This window comes from Lonchura striata, chromosome 36 (genome assembly GCF_050655825.1).
Source record: "Lonchura striata isolate lonStrDom1 chromosome 36, ASM5065582v1, whole genome shotgun sequence".
NCBI lineage: Eukaryota > Metazoa > Chordata > Aves > Passeriformes > Estrildidae > Lonchura > Lonchura striata.
The window spans coordinates 11,487,986-11,505,510 of NC_140738.1; the positions used below are offsets into that span (position 1 = coordinate 11,487,986).

A 17,525-nucleotide genomic window follows, 5' to 3' on the forward strand; every position below is an offset into this window, starting at 1 on the left:
CCCCAAGATCAAGGCATCTCCTCATCCCTCCCATCTGGGACTCAACTTCCTCTTCCCTGCCCTCGGTGTGTCCATGTTGCTCCTCTGTGTGCCTGCCCTGTGTCCTTTTCTCTCACGGGAGGGAGGATGGCAGCACTGGCAGAGTCAATATCTCCCGGGGCTGCAGATGGTTCCGTGAGCCCGGCCGGGCTCGGTGCTTGCGGCCGGAGCTGTTTTGCCATGGAGGTTTCTGCAGCGGCTGCGCTGGGGCTGTGTCAGGCTGGGCCGCGCTGGGGCAGGGCCAGGATCTCAGCAGCCAGGCCAGAGCCCAGCAGCAGCACGGCCGGGGCCGATGGCTTCTCCTGCCCTGCCCGCCGGCTGCGGGCGAAGCCCAAGGGCGGCAGAGCCTTGGCCGAGCCGGCCCGGCCCGGGGCTGCTCCTGGGGCCCGGCGGATCCTGGCCGGGCCCAGGCTGGCGGCGGGGCAGGGCTCGGCAGGGCCAGATGTCAGCACCCGCAGCCACGGCCCGGCCTCGGCCCCGCGGCCTCCCCTGCCCTGCCCGGCAGCCGATGGCGCCTGGCGGCTCCCTGGGAAGGGGCCCGGCCCCACGGCAGGAGCCGCCCGGCCCCACGGCCGAGACGGGGCTGGGCCGGCCTCGGCACCTCTGTGGGGCCAGAAGGGAGAGAGACCCAGCCAGGCTTTCTCATCTCTAACTTGTGTCTGCACAGAGGCGTCTGCAGCTTCCTTAGTGCTTTAACAGACTGTCAGCTCTCAAAGCTAATTACTGATTGGTTTTTGTCAGACACAGAGGAAACTGCTAGCAGCTTCTCCCAGGACATCCCTTCCATGATGCAAAACCACCATGGCAGCACAGAGCACAGAGCTCCTTTGTCCATATGCAGTGGCTATGTGCCCAAGGGCTCAGAACCCCTCCTTGGGAGATCTCTGGGCCCTCTCCAAGGTGTTTTCAAATGAAAACATTCAGATCAGAGTCTAAGAAAATCACCAGATGACAGGGCCAGCATGACCTGTCTGTCCTGGCTACTTTTGTGTAGGAGCATCCTTGGATACACGGAAATTGGGAGGCCAAATTCTAATTTTGGCCATGGTCCCTGGACATGAAGGCCGGTTCTTTACCACAGGAATGAAGGAACAGTGTGCCAATGTTTCCTGGGGGAATGAGAGGTGACCACCAGAGGACAAGGACAGCCAGAGCTTGCAGGCTTCCAGGAGGCCCTGAGGTGTCACAATGCCCCCTTGGTGACATGAGGCCCTGAAGGGTAGGAAAGGTCCCCATGGTTCCACCAGGCCCCACAGAGTCACAATGGTCTCTGGGTCCATGAAGCCCCACGGTGTCACCATGGCCCCTTGGTTCCATGGGCTCCAGTGGTGCCACAATGATCCCCTTGGTTCCATGAGGTGCCCACAGTGTCACAGTGATCTCCATGGGAAGGAAAGAACCGAGCCCCAGTGTGGCAGGGGCAGCCACCAGAGGCCAAGGGGAGCCAAACTTGATGGTACTGGCAGATTTTGTCTGGGAGCAACCCTTGGATATAGGGAATTTTATAGGTGGAATCCCAATTTTAGACATGGACACTTGGAGGAGGATGGTTCTTTCCATAGGAAGGAAAGCATGGAACACCAGCGTTTGAGGGGCAGATGAAAGGCGGCCACCAGGGGCCAAGGGCAACCAGACCTCTCTTTCCTGGTAGCTTTTGTCTGAAAGCAACCCTTGGATATAGGGAATTTGGGAGTTGGAAGCCCAATTCCCGCAATTTCTGCATAGATAAGGATGGTTCTTTTTTCCATAGGGAGGAAAGCACTGTTGTGTTCTGCTGCAGCAAAAGGCACAACAACTGCCCCAGGCCCCAGAGTCTCAGACCTCAGGCAGACACCAATGACCAACAGGGAAAGGAAGGCAACAGGACAGGTCTTGGTGTAGAAAACCGAGGATTCTTCATTTTCCCAGGGACCAACACAAGAAACAAGGTGGTAGGATCAACACTTTTATATTACAGGGTAGGGGTGGAGTTTAGGATCAAGGTCCAATATTAAGAGGAGGAGACTGCAAAGGGGTGGATCGAGGAGGACAATCAATGGAAAAAACTACAGTGGGGACATTGCAGCACAATTTAAGCCAATAAGGGTACAGAAAAAGAAGAACATTCTGGGGCCATTCCTCATTTGATCATATAGGGTAGAGTGTCTTTTCCCGGGCTTTCAAGGGCACACCCCACAGCGTGGAGGGGTGGAATCTTCTTTAAGTCACGCTCTCGCCGGATGCTGTGTCTGGGTAAAATTCCCACCTCATTGGGCAGGGGCACTCTACACCTTTGGTGCCATTATTTCTTTCTCCGGCTGTTTTATGCAATGAAATAAAACTCCAGCATCTGTGGAACCACCCTTCAATCCTTCCCAGGCTACTCCTGTTCTGTCCTCAGTCTGCACACAACTGAGCCCAGAGCTTGCAGCCTCTACCTGCTGGTTATGTGATGAAGCCTTCAAACCCCATCTTGGGAGATATTTGGGTCCTCCCTAAGGTCTGTGAAAATGGAAAAATAGTTATCAAAGTTATTTTCTCCCAAGTCTAGCAGTGACAGAACAATGGTAAATATCTCTAAACTGAATGAGAGTGGATTTAAATTTGTTAGAAGGAGGAAATATTTACAGTGATGAGAGTGGCACAAAATGGCAAATGTTTTTCCAGAGAAGTGGATTTCCCATCCCAGGAATGCTCAAAAATCAGGGAGTGTGTGCAACCTGACCCAGTAAAATCCCCTCCCCAAGGATGGAATTCCTGTTGTGTAGGTTCTTGGATGTGCTGGGTGCCCTCACAACAGTTCTGGCCAAAATGTCTGCTGAGGGCAGCCAGGCTGCTGCAGGGGCAGTGACCTCACAGCCATCACCATGGCAGCCCTGTCCCCTGGGCCTGGCTCTCCCCTTTCCTCTGTCCCTGCCTTGTCTCTGCTGGCATGAAGAGTTTTGTTGTTAATATCTTGTCCCCAAGGTGCTGGGCCAATGGCTTCCCAGTCAGGCTCGTGGAGCAGAAGTGGCTTTTCAGAGCCCAGCCAGAAATGAGCCCTGAGGCAGCAGCTCTGCAGCGCTGGCCACCAGGCCGGGTTGCAAGGGAGGCTTCTGGCCATGCCCTGCAAGCAGCTGCTGCTGCCAAGGTGCCTTTGGTGCCTCGGGCTGTCCCTGGCACAGCTCCCAGCACGGCACTCTGCCCTTGTGCCCGAGGCCTTCCCTGTGCTGGGGCTGGCCTGGGGCTGTTCCTGCAGCGGGACCTGCCCTGCTCCTGGCACAGGAAAGGCAGTTCCTGCTGGAGCAGGAGGCTCTGCCTGCAATGGACTCAAACCACTCCAGCAAGGACCTCTTGACTTCAAAATTGCTTCCTAGAGCAGAATATCCTATAGGTGTTATAGATTCTGGACTGTGGAGTAAATAACTCTGGTTAAGAGCTTACTGTCTAGTCATTATCAGATTGTATTTATATAAATATATCTGGTATTCCATCATTAATCCTGTGGGACAAATTGCATTGACAGATTGTTCAATTCTACCTGTCCAATCATTTATACATAAACCTTTGACAAATTCTGGGGCCAGGATTGGATCCAGTCACTCCCAGTCTCCTCTCTTAAAAGGAATTTTAGAAGTCTGGGGGCTCTGCAGGGGTTTTAGAACCCATGGTGGCTGCTGTGTGTCTCCATCTCATGACTCAGCAGGAGTTTCTCCAATAATGAAATAAAGCTTTTGCCTGAAGCTCCCACTCTGCACATGGCAGGAGTGTGTGTGACATCCTGGCTCTTTGGCAGCCTGGGGACTCCTGGGATGTCACTGTGGAGCCCCCGTGAGTGCCTGTGACAGATCGGTGCCTTTGCAGCCCAAGGTGCCCTGGGATGTCACCACGGAATGGCTGTGACTGCCTCTGACCACACGGCTCTTTGCCATCCCCAGAAACCCTTGGGAGGTCTCCATGGAGCCCCTGTCTCTGTGTGTGACATTCCTGCTCTTGAACAGCCTGGAGACTCTTGGAAAGTCCCCATGGAACCCCTCTGAGATCCTGTGACAAATCTCATTCTAAGGAGGCAACCATCCCCAGCCCCTGTTGCTATGGTCAGTTTCCATGGCAACCATCTCCAGGAAACATTTTTCTATGGTCAGTTTCCATGGCAACCATCCCCAGCCCCTGTTGCTATGGTCAGTTTCCATGGCAACCATCCCCAGCCCCTGTTGCTATGGTCAGTCCCTGGGCAGCTCCATGGAGACCCCATGCCAGGGGTGGTTGCCATGGACACCAGCTCAGGCCTGGAGCCCATTGCCATGGCAACCATTGGCACTCCCATCCCCAGGGTCATGGATCCAGAACCACAGAATTGGCTGAGCTGGGAGGGACCCATCAGGATCCTCGAGTCCAACTGCTGGCCCTGCACAGGACACCCCAACACTGCCAGCCTGGGCCTGGCAGCGCTGTCCAAACGCTGCTGGAGCTCAGAGAGCCCTGGAGCTGTGACCCTTCCCTGGGGAGCCTGGGCAGTGCCCCAGCAGCCTCTGGGCAAAAACCTTTTCCTGAGATCCAACCTAAGCCTGCCTCGACTCAGCTGCAGCCGCTCCCTCCACTCCTGTCCCTGGGCACCAGAGTGAAGAGGTTCCCTCAGCCCCAGCCAGGGACCCGCTCCCAAGGCTGCTGCCATGGCCACCAGGGCTGGCACCAGCTGGGATGCTTGGTTTCCACAGGCCGGGGTTCAGGAATGGCATTTCTCAATTTCCTGCTCCCACTAAAACCCCGCAGGCACTCATTGCCCTCCCACCTTCCATTGAAGGAAAAAAGGGAAAGATCTCAGGCTGGGATAAGAACAATTTACTGGGAACAGCAACAAGATAAGGAACAAACAGAAACAGAAAAAATATTAACAACAGAAGGGATAAGAAAAACCAGTTACAGGGAAAACTACATCACCATCAATTGTATCTTCCTGGCCACGTGTTTCCTCCTGCATGGAAAGGACACCCGTCTCCTCAGGTAAAGACAAAGAGAGAGAGTCCCTTTCCTGCCCCTGGCAATGACCTGAGGTGGGAGTGAATGTAGTGACAGGGCCATGGCCAGACCCTCATGTTCTTCAATCCCACATCAGGTCATTGGCAGGGGCAGGAAAAGGGACAGGTGTCTTCCCAGCATGGATCACAGGGAACATGGATCACCAGGACTCTTCCCAATGTGGTCTTCCAATGGGGGATGAAGCTGGAGCAGTGCACGAAGCTCTTCCTGCAGCTGGGGAATTTTCAGGGCCTCCTTTACCGGTGGCTCCGTTGGTGTTTGGTCAAGTGAGAGCTTTGGGTGAGGCTCTTCCCACACTGGGGACACAAGTATGGCCTCTCTCCAGTGTGGATGCGTTGGTGGCTGACAAGATTGCAGTTGTGCTTGAAGCCCTTGCCACAGTCGGGGCAAAGGAAGCGCCTCTCCTCAGTGTGAATCCGCTCATGCAGGAGGAGATTTGAGCTGCTGTTAAACGTCTTCCCACAAGTGGGGCACATGTAGGGCCTCTCGCCAGAGTGGATGCGCTGGTGCGTGATGAGGTCGGAGTTGCGCTTGAAGCCCTTCCCGCAGTCAGGGCAGCGGAAGGGCCTTTCATCTGTGTGAATCCGCTGGTGTTTGAAGAGATTGGAGCTGGTCTTAAACCTCTTCTGACACTCGGGACACTCATATGGCCTCTCCCCAGTGTGGATGCGTTGGTGCTTGATAAGGGCAGAGCTGCAGCTGAAGCCCTTCCCACACTCCCCACACTCGTAGGGCCATTCCCCGGTGTGGATCATCATGTGCAGTTTCAGGCTGTTGCTCTTCCTGAAGCTCTTCCCACACTCCAAGCACTTGTAGGGCTTCTCCCCATCATGAAGCTTCTCAGGGACCACCAGCTCTGAGCTCTGGCTGAAGCTCTGCCCACCTTCCTGGCCCAGAGCGGACCTTTCCTCCTCAGAGCACCCAGGGCTGGGTTTGCAGTACCTCCTCCTGTGAGATCTCCAGGGATTTTCCTCCCCGTTGGGTTGCTGCACTGTGGAGTTGCTCAAAATGGCCTCTTCCATGAGGTTCTGCCGTGGGGATTTCTCCTTCCTGCTCTCCATCCTCAGCTCCTTGTCTGGGGGAGGAAGGATAGAGAGAGGATGGGATTTGCCTCCATGCCACAGGAAAGGGCAAGGAGATCTCCCCAGTGCGTCCCCGGCAGGAGGGCACCGGCAGCGGGGCTGTCCTCCAGCTGGGGCCATGCTGGGCTGGGAGATGGAGCAGGAGAGAGGGGGAAAGGGGCACTGACCTCCTCCTCACCTGCCTCAGTGTCCCAGGGCATCTTCCTCTTCCTTGCAACCTTCTTCTCCATCTGGTGAATATTTGGGTATGGGAAATCCTGTTTTGGGAGGAAAACAAGGGATGAGCACAGTGAGTTTTGTACTGGTTTGAAGGCAAACCAGGGGGAGAGTCTAAGCCAGAATGACAATTAGTAAGAAAATTAAGATCAAGGCAATGATACAGAAACCCTGCTTTAAACTCACAGAGTCAGGATATAATCTGACACCCCGTTACTCAGGGTGGTGGTAGCAGTCTGATGAAATGGTGGCTGCAGTCTGGCTGGAGTGATGAACGTGATTCTGTCAAAACAGTGATCCTGTAGAAGGGTCTGGTCTTCCTCTGCAGGTCCAGTGGTGGTTATGGAGCTCTTGTCCTCTGGGAATGCAGTAGGCAAGGTGGTCTGGTGTTGCAAATGGTGAGATTATATCCAGGTAGGAATGCTTGGTTCCTCCCCCTGGGCGGAGAATCCCACAATGGGATGATGTAATTTTATCAGTGCTGCAGTGACACTCAATGGCCCATTAAGAGAAGATGGCCCCTGGAGAGCTTTATCAGGGCTGAGCCATGGAAGAGATAAAGAACACTGCCCCACCTGTTGATAACAGTTTTTGGAGATGGGGACTGAAAACACTTTTGGTTACATCTGACACTGAAACCTGAAACAGTGAGGCAATCCCTGCTCGGGGTGGGGGATGAACACCACCCCCCTTACCCAAACTGGCTCAGGTGTAAAACCCCCACCCTGGGAAGGCCACGCACACAGGGGACAATGTCACACTTGCCCCGCTTCAAGGGAGATTTCTGTCTCTGTCACTCCTTTGCTCTCTCGTCTCTTTCTTTCCATCTGCCTCTACCTCACATTTACTGGTCAATATAATCCACTTTGGATTTGGTCTTGTGAGCACCTTAATTGGGGCAGAGGCATCTCCTTAACAATTTTATTATCCAGAATTGCAACATTATTTTGCACAGTGAGTTCAGGGCTCTGTTGTCTGACCCTGAGTTCCTTTGACAACAGCATGGTTCTCTCCTCTGAGGACCTTCTGGCTCTTTCAGGAGGAACTCTTGGAAACTTGGATGCAGCTTCCTCTGAGTGACTTTTGGGAGAACTTATGAAGAAAATTGCTCTTGTGGGTGGCCAGTGTAAAGAAAATATTTTGTTTTCCTTCTTTGAAAAGTCTGTTAAAATCACTGGAGGAAAGGGACCAAATGATACCAGCCAGATTGACAAGGATCATTCACCCCAAAGTGAGGAACACAAGGATACTTAAATCCTACAAGAAGCCCAGCTCAAGTAGCTAAATTCCCAAATAACTCCTGAATTCACGGGCTTTGGGGAGAGAAGCATTATTTCCTTGGTCCCTGTCACCTTTGTGACAGCTACACAGACCTTTCCCTTCCTTTTAATAATCTGTATTGGGCCAAATTTCCATGGGGTTTTTTTGGGTTTTTTTTGGAACCTGCCAGCATCTGAGCTGGAGCTGTGCTGGAACTGATGAAATTTGGAATTGCCAGAGAATTTATTCTGTTGTTGGTCAATTAATGTTATGATTTGTGTTTCCATCAGAAATGACTTGTGGGAAGAGCAAATCTTCCTCAAGGCATTTTATGGAGGGTTAAATTTGATTTCTGCTGAGTTTGTTTTGTCCAGGGGATGCTCAAGGGGTCTCTGGTTTTCGTTTGGCCCTAATTTATTTCTGATTTGTCTTTATCACTTAAAAACACCTGAAAAATGACTAAAAAGAGTATGGACCAGAGATGTCAGAAGTTCCACCATTTAAGAGGTATTTGAGGTGGAATTTACTGTTTGGGAACATATTCTGGAGGATTTGTGGCTTCTTGGGGGATATCTGGGAGTATTCTCCATATCTTTGCACTCCAAAAGCCAAGGTGGATTGGTCTGTCACCTCAAAGTGACTCAATCCCACCTCAAAACAGCTGGTTCCCACCTCAGTCCCATGCCAAAATTGCTCAATTCCTCAGCCTCCAGGATGAGATGGGGTTGGAAGGTGATCAGGGGAAGTGAGATCCAAATGTGAGGGCTGGGTGGGTGTGATTTATTTTGATAATAAATAAAACTTTCAGAATTATTGATTTCTGTCCCATTCAGTTTCTGTCAGTTCTGGTTTGCTTTTCAGAGTGCTGCCTTCTCAGCTGATTTTGTTTGTGTCCTCCTGTCCCAGACTGAAAAGCAAGATGTGTTCTATTTGCGATCTGTATGGCAGTTGTCCTGTGTTAAGTGGGCAGTTTTTCCTTATCTCTTCCACAATCAATCCTCCCTCAGGGGAGACATCTGCTGATAATGAACCATTGAATGTCACTGCATGACTGATAAGAACTATAACATCCCATTGTGAGATGCCCCGCCCAGAGGGAGGAGACAAGCATTCCTACCTGCATCTAGTCTTGAGATTCTGGCCCACCAACACAGCTTTTTCTGGGCTGGATTTTCCCAGAGGAACAGCTGCCTCTTCCTCTTCAGAGGAAGACACCCTTTCTTATAGGATCACTTCTCCAACAGAACCACACATGACACTCCCGCAGGACTGCAGCCACAATTCCAATTGGATTGTGGCCAATACCCTGTCCAAAAAGGTTATATTTTGTCACTGTCAGTGTTAATTCAGTTTACTGCATTGTTAATTTTATAGTTCTATTTTATTCCCTAATAAAAAACAGTTATTCCTGCTCCCATATTTTTATCTGTGAGCCCCCTTTAATTTCAAATTTATGACAATTCTGAAAAATTCTACATTATTTCATTTCAGGGGAGGCTCCTGCTTTCCATAGAAGACACCTGTCTTTCCAAACCAAAACACCTCCTTTCTCTCCTGCCTTCCTTTGCCTGCTCTGTTACTCTTTCAGTGTCCCCTTTGACCCAGGGCAGCTCCCACCAAAGACCCTGCCCTGATTTAAGTCCCAATCCATGGAGTACGACAACCAGAGGTGAAATTATGAAGGCTGGCAGTAAAATGGCACTCTAAGATCTTGCTCCACTTGGCTTTTGACTCTTCCTTAAGAGCTTTTCCTTCAAGGGCAGGAACATCTTTTCCTGGCTGGGAACTGGAATTCCAGCCCCTGGGAGTGTGTGCCATGGATCTCAGAGGGGCATTCCCAAGGTTCCCAGGGTGCTGCTCCTGCCGTGCCTCCCAAGGAGCTGTGCAGGGCAGGGGACAAGGTGCAGCAGCTGTGCTGGTTCTGCAGTGCCACAACAGCCCCTGGTTCCATGAGTTTCCAAACTGCCAACAGTGGTTTCTGGGTTCCATGATGTCCTGCTGTGTCCCCATGGATATTTGGTGTCATGAAGTTCTTCAGTGTCACAATGGCCACCTCGCCCCATGAGCTTCCACAGTGTCCAAATGGCCTCCTTGCATGGGCAGTGTCCCCATGGACCACTGGCTCCATGCAGCCCCGTTGGGTCACCATGGACTCCTTGGTTCCATGAGGTTCTGGGGGTGTCTCCATGGTCTCCTTGGATCCACAGTGTCACAATGGACCACTGGATCCACGTGGCCATGCTGTGTCACCATGGCCCCTTGGTTCCATGGGACCCCAGGGTCACCATTCACTCTTTGCTTCCAGGTGACTCCCTCAGTTCCAAAATGGCCCCTTCGTTCCATGGGGGACACAAAAGATTTATAGAAACATTCAGGAAATCCTGCTTAACACAGCTGGGAACATCTGTTTGCATTCCAGAGGGCAGTTAAAGGTGAGGCTAGCACCAGCAGCTTCCACCTGCAGCATGGATCCAGAGAAAGGACAGGGACAGAGAATACAGCTGGGAGACTCAGAGAATTCTGCTTTCAGAGATCATTTCTGGTCACACTCTCCCTTGTAGAAAGGTGACACCACTCCAGGCAGCCTGTACTGAGCAGGTGGCTCCTGAGTGGGGTTTCTTGTTTAGGAAACCTGCTCAGGCTTTTCCATTCTTTTTTTTCCCAACAGGAAAACTTCTCTTGTGTCTGTGTGCAGGCAGAGCCATGAGGATAGCAGGTGGGATATGGTGCAATGGGCTGGGACATGGAGCTGCAGAGCTCAGGGACAAGGTTCTGCTGCAGGGCACAGGGATGTCAGTGCCAGGTGGGCGATGTCAGACATGGTGAGGCTGGGGGGGAGGAGCAGCTTGTCCAAACAGGGTCAGCCCTCAGGGGGCTCATTCTTCTACGTGTCTAGACCTCCTAAGGAGAATTTCAGTGTCAGGATCATCTGGGGAATGCTTCTATCCGCTCTTCTCCAAACTGGGAAATAAAAAAACCACTAATTTAATTGAAGAATAAAAGGTCATGACGTCCACTTGGAAATCTTTCTCCCTACAAGAACTCCAAACTTACTCCAATCAGCTGCACAAGCCCTGGAGACTTGCAGACAATTGAATGAAGACAAACCGCCCCTGAGAGCTTCCTGTATTTTGATGATCCCACCGTGGTTTTGGGACTGAGTCCAGGACCCTGAGACACTGAGAGAAGGCTGAAGAAGCTGCTCAAGGAGTCTGGAACAAAATTCCAAGTCCCTTGGAGCATCACTGGCCCTACTGAGGGCAGGGACTGCCAAAAGCTCCCCAGGGACTGGTGAGAGCAGATCCTTGAGGCCAGGACTGCTGGGATCCAAAGGCTCAGAGCAGGGAACTGCAATGCTGAGCAAGGCCTGGGCTGGCTGGGGGAAGCAGAAAGGCCAAGCCCTGAGCCCAGCCTGGCACAGCAGGGCCTGTCCCTCATGGGGGGCTTGGGGCTGTTTGTGGTGCAGGGGGATGTGAGGGGCAGCAAGGACAAATGTCATAAACCTGTGTGACCCTGCAGATCCTCATGGAACCAAGGGGCCACTGTGACACTGTGGGAAGTTATGGAACCAAGGGGAACATTGTGGCACTGTTGGGCCCATGGGACCAAGGGGCCATTGTGACACTGTGGGGCCTCATGGAATCATGGAAACCACCGTGGAATTTGGTGACCCCAAGGAACCAAGGGTCCATGGTGACCTTGTGCAGCCGCAGTGTCACAGAGGAGCCGTTGTGACACAGCGAGGGCACACGGAGCCGAGGGGCCATTGTGACACATCAGGGCTTTGTGGAACCATGAAGCCACTGTGACATTGCAAGGCCTCATGGAAGCACGGGGCCATTGTGACACTGCAGAAGCAAGGGGAACATCGTGACACTCCAGGGCCTCATGGAACCAAGGATACCATTGTGACACTGTGGGGTCCCACAGAACCAAGGGAACATGGAACAGGTCTGGCTGGCTGGGCCTCTTGGGGACCACCTGACCACCTTGGCATGATTAGGGCTGCTTCTCGTCTTCCCTGAAGCACTGTGGCTCTGGGCTTTCCTTCCTATGAGAGATAACTGTCCTTCTCCTTCTCCTCCAGGGACCCAGGGCCAAAATTGGAATTCCTCCTCCAAATTTCCTTATATTGCAAGGATTGTTTATAGATGAAATCTGCCAGGAGAAACAAGTCTGGCTGCCTTGACCACCCAAGGGCCACCTCTCATTTGCCTTTCAGACACTGGGACCATGTGCTTTTCTTTCTTATGGGAAAAGCCATCCATCTCAACTAGGCACCCACGGCCAAAATTTGGTATCTGCCTCCAGTATTCCCTATATCCAATGATAGCTCCCAGAAAAATGATGCCAAGAATCACAAATCTGTCTGACCTTGGCTTCCTGAGGGCTGGCACTTATCTGCCTCTGAAACACTGGAACTCTGTGCTTTCCTTCCTAATGAAAAGAACTCTTCTCCCTGTCCAGGCACCCACAGACAAAACTGAGATTCCACCTCCAAAATGCCCTATGTCCAAGGATAGCCCCTAGACGAAAGGTGTCAGGAGAGACAGGTCTGACTGGTTTGGCCGTGGCCACCTCTCATCTTCTTCCAGAACACTTGGACTTCAAGTTTTTCTTTCCTATAGGAAAAAATCATCCATCCTGTCCAGGCACCCATGGCCAAAACTGACCTTCCACTTCCAAAACTCCATACATCCAAGGATTGCTGACAAGTGAAATCAGACAGGAGAGACAGGTCTGGCTGCCCTTGGACACTTGGGGACTGCTTCTCACCTGCTTTTGAAACACTGGAGCTCTGTGCTTTCCTTCCTATGGAAAATAACTGTTCTTCTTTTTTATACAGTAATGACCAAAAATGGGATTCCACATCCCAAATTCCCTATATCCAAGGGTTGCTTTTAGACAAAAGCTACCAGGACAGAGAGGTATGGCTGGTCTAGGCCTCTGGTAGCCACCTTTCATCTGGCTCCCAAACACCAGTGTTCCGTCCATTCAATCCTTTGGAAAGAAATGTCCTTCTACTTTGGGTGTCCATGCATGAAATTGGGATTCCACGGCTGAAATTACCTATATCCAAGGGTTGCTCCCAGGCAAAATCTGCCAGTACTGTCAAGTCTGGCTGGCCTTGGCCTCTGGTGGCTGCACCTGCCACACTGGGGCTCGGTTCTTTCCTTCCCATGGAGATCACTGTGACACTGTGGGCACCTCATGGAACCAAGGGGATCATTGTGGCACCACTGGAGCCCATGGAACCAAGGGGCCATGGTGACACCGCGGGGCTTCATGGACCCAGAGACCATTATGATTCTGTGGGGCCTGATGGAACCATGGAGACCATTCTGACCCTTCAGGGCCTGGTGTCACCAAGGGGGCATTGTGACACCTCAGGGCCTCCTGGAAGCAAGGGACCCCATGGAAGCGAGGGAACATGGAACAGGTCTGGCTGGCTTGGCCTGCCAGCGGCCACCTGACAGGTCTGGCTGATCTTGGGATGTCAAGGGCTACCTCTCACCAACTCCTGGAGCACTGGGGCTCCATGCTCTCCTCTTTATGGAAAAGAACTGTCCATCTTTTCAGATGCCCATTGCCAAAACTTAAATTTTGCCTAAAAAATTTCCTGTATTCAAGGGTATCTCTCAGAACACAATCTGGTGGCTCTGGCTGGCCTGGTCCTATTGTGGTCACCTCTCATCTGCCCCTAAAACAATGTCGCTCTGTTCCTTCATTCCTATGGAAAATAACTGGTCTTCATGTACAGGGACCATGGCCAAAATTAGAATTGGCCACCGAGCCTGGCCTGGGTCATGTAACCATCTGCAGCCCCGGGCAGATATTGACTCTGCCAGTGCTGCCATCCTCCCTCCAGTGAGAGAAAAGGACACAGGGCAGGCACACAGAGGAGCAGCATGAACACACCGAGATCAGGGAAGAGGAAGGTGAGTCCCAGGTGAGAGGGATGAGGAGATGCCTTGATCTTGGGGCTGGAATCCTCTGTTAAAACTATGGAGAAGGATGTCATTGATATATATCAGACTCTCTTTTTCCCTATAAGGCATTGAAAAGTATGGGGAGATGTTTTGTTCAGCAAAGGCCTCCATTCTAAAGTGAGCAAATGTTGCAGTAGGTGTGATCCCATGAGAAGTTTGAACAGAGAAGGAGAGAAGAGTGATGAGACCCTGTGCCCTCAGGGAGAGAAGAAGATCTCTGCAGAGATGAAGATGATTTCAGAAAGAGATTAAGACAATCTTTGCTCTTAAACAGCTCATCTTGAAACTAATATCCCATAAGTTGGATGGCCCATAAACACAGCTGTATGAATGGCTGTGAATAAATGGGAGGGGTGTCATGGTTTCACTTTTTCCGAGTGGCTGCTATTCATGCAAATTGAGAGCCACAAGAGACCTGTTTTCTTGTGGAGAAATCTCCATAGCAAGAAAGAGAGACTCCTCTCTCTAAGTGAACTAAAGAAAGACTATTCAAGAGGTGGTAAAGTGACTGAAATTTTTTTGCTTTGTCCCTTTACATAATCAGTAAGTAAGAAAAGGTTGAATGGAGAGTGGATGTATTCTGAAATTTTGTTCTGATCCTTATTATTCCTTCTTTTAGTTACTTTCCACAAACTTTTCTTTACATTCCTTAAGTTTGAGCCTAATATGCCTTTCTCCTAATCCTATCTCTCAGCAGGAAATGAGTAAGTATATTCTAGTGTGTGCACTGGTAATTAGTCAGCACTGAACCCACCACACTAATTGATGCATTGGCCGAGAAATCTCAAATAGGTGAACGAAAACCACCATAGACATCTTCCTGTTGAACTGCTCCAGACAAGAGGGAAATCGAGGCACAGCCATGGTTTGTTAGGACTTGCTTGATCTTAATGAGCTCCGTGGTGCATTTGGAGCTGAGCCTTGGAACCTCAGGGCTTGAGGGGAGATTGCACAAACCTTTCCAGGAGTCAAACTCAGAAGAAAAACCAAAGTTTCTCGAGGCATTAATGGGTGCCACTGAGGTCCATCCCCAACACAGGCTCTTCATGGACTCCTTGGAGGAGAGAACTGGAGGCCAGGATTGCACAACATCTTCTCAGAGACTCAAAATGGCACAAAAATCTCTCAGTGTGGAAAGGAAAATCCAAAGTACTTTAAATTTCTTGAGTATCTCAAAGTATTAATGAGCCCCACTGAGTGTGAGTGCAAAGCTCTCAAGGGACTCCTTAAAACAGATAATTGGAGGCTGTGACTGTACTATCTTTCGCATAGAGTCTGTATCAAAAGGGAAACACCAAGTACTTTAAAAGAACTGAAGTACCTTGAAGCATTAATGAGCCCCACTGAGTGTTGTTCCTGACAAAGCCTCTCCAGGGAATAATTAAAGCAGATAATTGGAGGCCAGGATTGCAGAAAGCTCTCAGAGACTGCAAGGCAAAAGCCAAACCCAAAGTCCTTTGAAAAACCTGCAGTCCCTGGGAGCATGAAGGAGCCCCCAGGGCCATTCCTGACCAAGGCTCCCCAGGGACTCCTTCCAGCAGATCCTTGAGGCCACTGGGATGTGGGCTGGGGGGGGTGCTGAGGGCAGGACCAGGGGCTGACAGTGCCCAGCCTGGCTGGGGCTGTGCCAGGAGGCCCTAGGGCCTCAGGACAAGGTTTCTCCTCACAGCCCTTGGTGGCACAGACCCTGCTGTGCCCCAGGGCACCAAGACTTGGCTTCTCTTTGTCCCCACCTGGCATCAGTGCCTCCAGTTCTCTGCCCTGCCTGGGGCCTGGGGACACTTTCTCATTCATGTCCCTCAGTGGGACCCATTAAAAGTCCAAGAAACTTTGGAGTTGGATTGTGACTTGGAGTTCTGCAGAGGTTTCTGCAGCTCCCTCTCAGGGCCTGATGTTCAGGGCTGAGCACAAAGCCCCAGAGGGTGATTAAAGTCCTTGTGCTGTGTCTGTGCTGCTGAGCTGGGCCGGGCTCCTGGCACAGAGGGTGATCCTGGTAACCAAGCAGAGCTTCAAAAGCACATTTCTCTTGCTGAGCAGCTCTTCTCCCAGCCCAGCAGGGCTGGGGCACTGCCTGCAGCCAGCCCGGGCACAGCACAGAGGCACAGAGAGCTTCAATCAGTCAGGGCTGGGAAGGGGCTGAGAAGTGCCTGGGGCAGAATCACTGCCAACCCTTGGCACAGGAACCTCTGGCTGCAGGACAATGCAGCTGCAGCTCCTGGAGAGATCTCCTAAAGCTGGAACATGCCAATGCCCACAGACCCTGTGAGTGCATTCTCTGCTCATCTCCTGTGCAGAGCAGCCAGGGGTGCCCAGGGCTGTCCTGCAGAGCAGGGTCCTGCAGCCCAGGGCGCTGTGCTGGGCCAGGGACTCTGCTGCCTGCCAGGGACAGCTCTCAGCCGGCCCTGGAGCTGCTCCCAGCGCTGGCCAGGAGCTGTGGGGGGAAGGAGCCACCCTGAGCAGGGCAGGTGCTGCTGCTGAGAGGGGCTGGCTGGGGCAGGGCTGCTCCCAGCTCCAGACCAGCCTGGGCACCGCTCCGGAGGACACTTCCCAAAGAAGGTAAGCCTGGGATTGCTGTAAAGGTCAGGAGCTTTCGTGAGAGTGTTTTCAATTCTCTGCTTGGAGAAAGATGATGAAGTTGTGATGATGATAAAAATATTTTTGGTTTTTATATATTTTTCATATATTCATAGTTCTGTAAATTACTTTTGCATAGTTTTAAAATTATAATCCTTAACTAACTCTATTAAACTCTTAAATAACTCTTTTTAACTACTATTATATATTTAATGTATTTATGATCCTTAATTAACTCTAGTATGTTTCCTTACCTTCTCTTGGATTTTAGAACTATAACCTGTCTAAATACATTTTTAAAGTGCTATATAATCTTTTTATCCGAGAAAGAACCCACAAGAAGAGTATTTTGGGATTTGAATGTGAGCAGTGATAAGAAAAACTGGGACAAAGAAGGCCCTGGACTTATTCCAGTGGGTTGAGCCAGGGGTGTGTAACTGGGTACTGAATCTCCCATTGGATGTTCCTGTTAAATATCCTAAATAATCAACATTAACAAATTGTTGAAATCAGGGGCTGGGTGTGCCTCATCCCCACTGGGACACCTGGAAGCTTCCAATAAAGGTCTGGTTTTAACTTCACTGTTCTAACACTGTTGTAAGGGTTCTTTTTTTTCTCTTTGGATTATAGACAACAGGGGGATGAGAGAAGCAGAACAGGAATTGTAATCCCAGAATCACAGAACATTCTGAGTTGAAAGGGACACACAGGATCATCAAAGGAATGTTTGAACATGTACAGAGACTCCAGAACTGTGACTTTGGGTGGTCAGTGTCTCTGCTGGGAGCCTCCCAAAGGGCCTTCAGCCACTCCTCAGCCCTGGGCAGCAGCAGCATCACCTCTGCAGGGCCCAGCAGGGCTCTCCTGAGCTGCCCTTGCCCAGCTGCACACAGAGCCTGCCCCAGCCAGGGCCCTGCACACAGGCAGGTTTCTGTAGGGCCGGGCCCAGGGCACACAGGGTGGGATGGGCTCTGTGAGCGCTGGCAGGGACAAGGCACCTCTCAGGAGGGGATGTCCAGGCCCAGGGAGATGCTCAGGGAAGCAGAGGGGGCTGAACAGAGCAGTACTGGGGGGAAAAAACCCATCCAGCCCGTCACCTTCCCTCAGCCACAGGGAATCCTTTGCCTCTCACATCTCTCAGTAGAAAACTCTGAGTGCAGCACGAATTCTGGGGATTTCTGACCTCAAAGAGACAGGAATCGTGTGTTGGTAGGAAATCAATTCCTAAATCCAACCTTTGCCATCAATTTCTCTTAGAAGTGTAAGTGCAGATGGTACCAAGACTTGCTGCATCAGGGGTGATTCCCTGACAGATCCTGAATATCCAGCCTCGTCCCTCTGCCACATGGCCACGAACCCAGGGCAG

The 17,525-nt window shown here is 51.4% G+C and overlaps 1 protein-coding gene and 1 pseudogene across 2 annotated transcripts in view; both read right to left on the minus strand.

Moving 5' to 3' along the window:
• Window positions 1-17,525, minus strand: part of LOC146764162 (uncharacterized) — a 233,780-nt pseudogene that overhangs the window by 82,152 nt on the left and 134,103 nt on the right. The window lies entirely within an intron of this gene.
• On the minus strand, window positions 5,120-6,858 carry LOC146764167 (uncharacterized). The gene is made up of 2 exons (XM_085565663.1): window positions 6,298-6,858; window positions 5,120-6,112 (listed from the first exon to the last, which is right to left on the minus strand). The coding sequence occupies exons 1-2, from the start codon at window positions 6,347-6,349 to the stop codon at window positions 5,274-5,276; spliced, it is 891 nt and encodes a 296-aa protein (XP_085421789.1). The 5' UTR covers window positions 6,350-6,858; the 3' UTR covers window positions 5,120-5,273.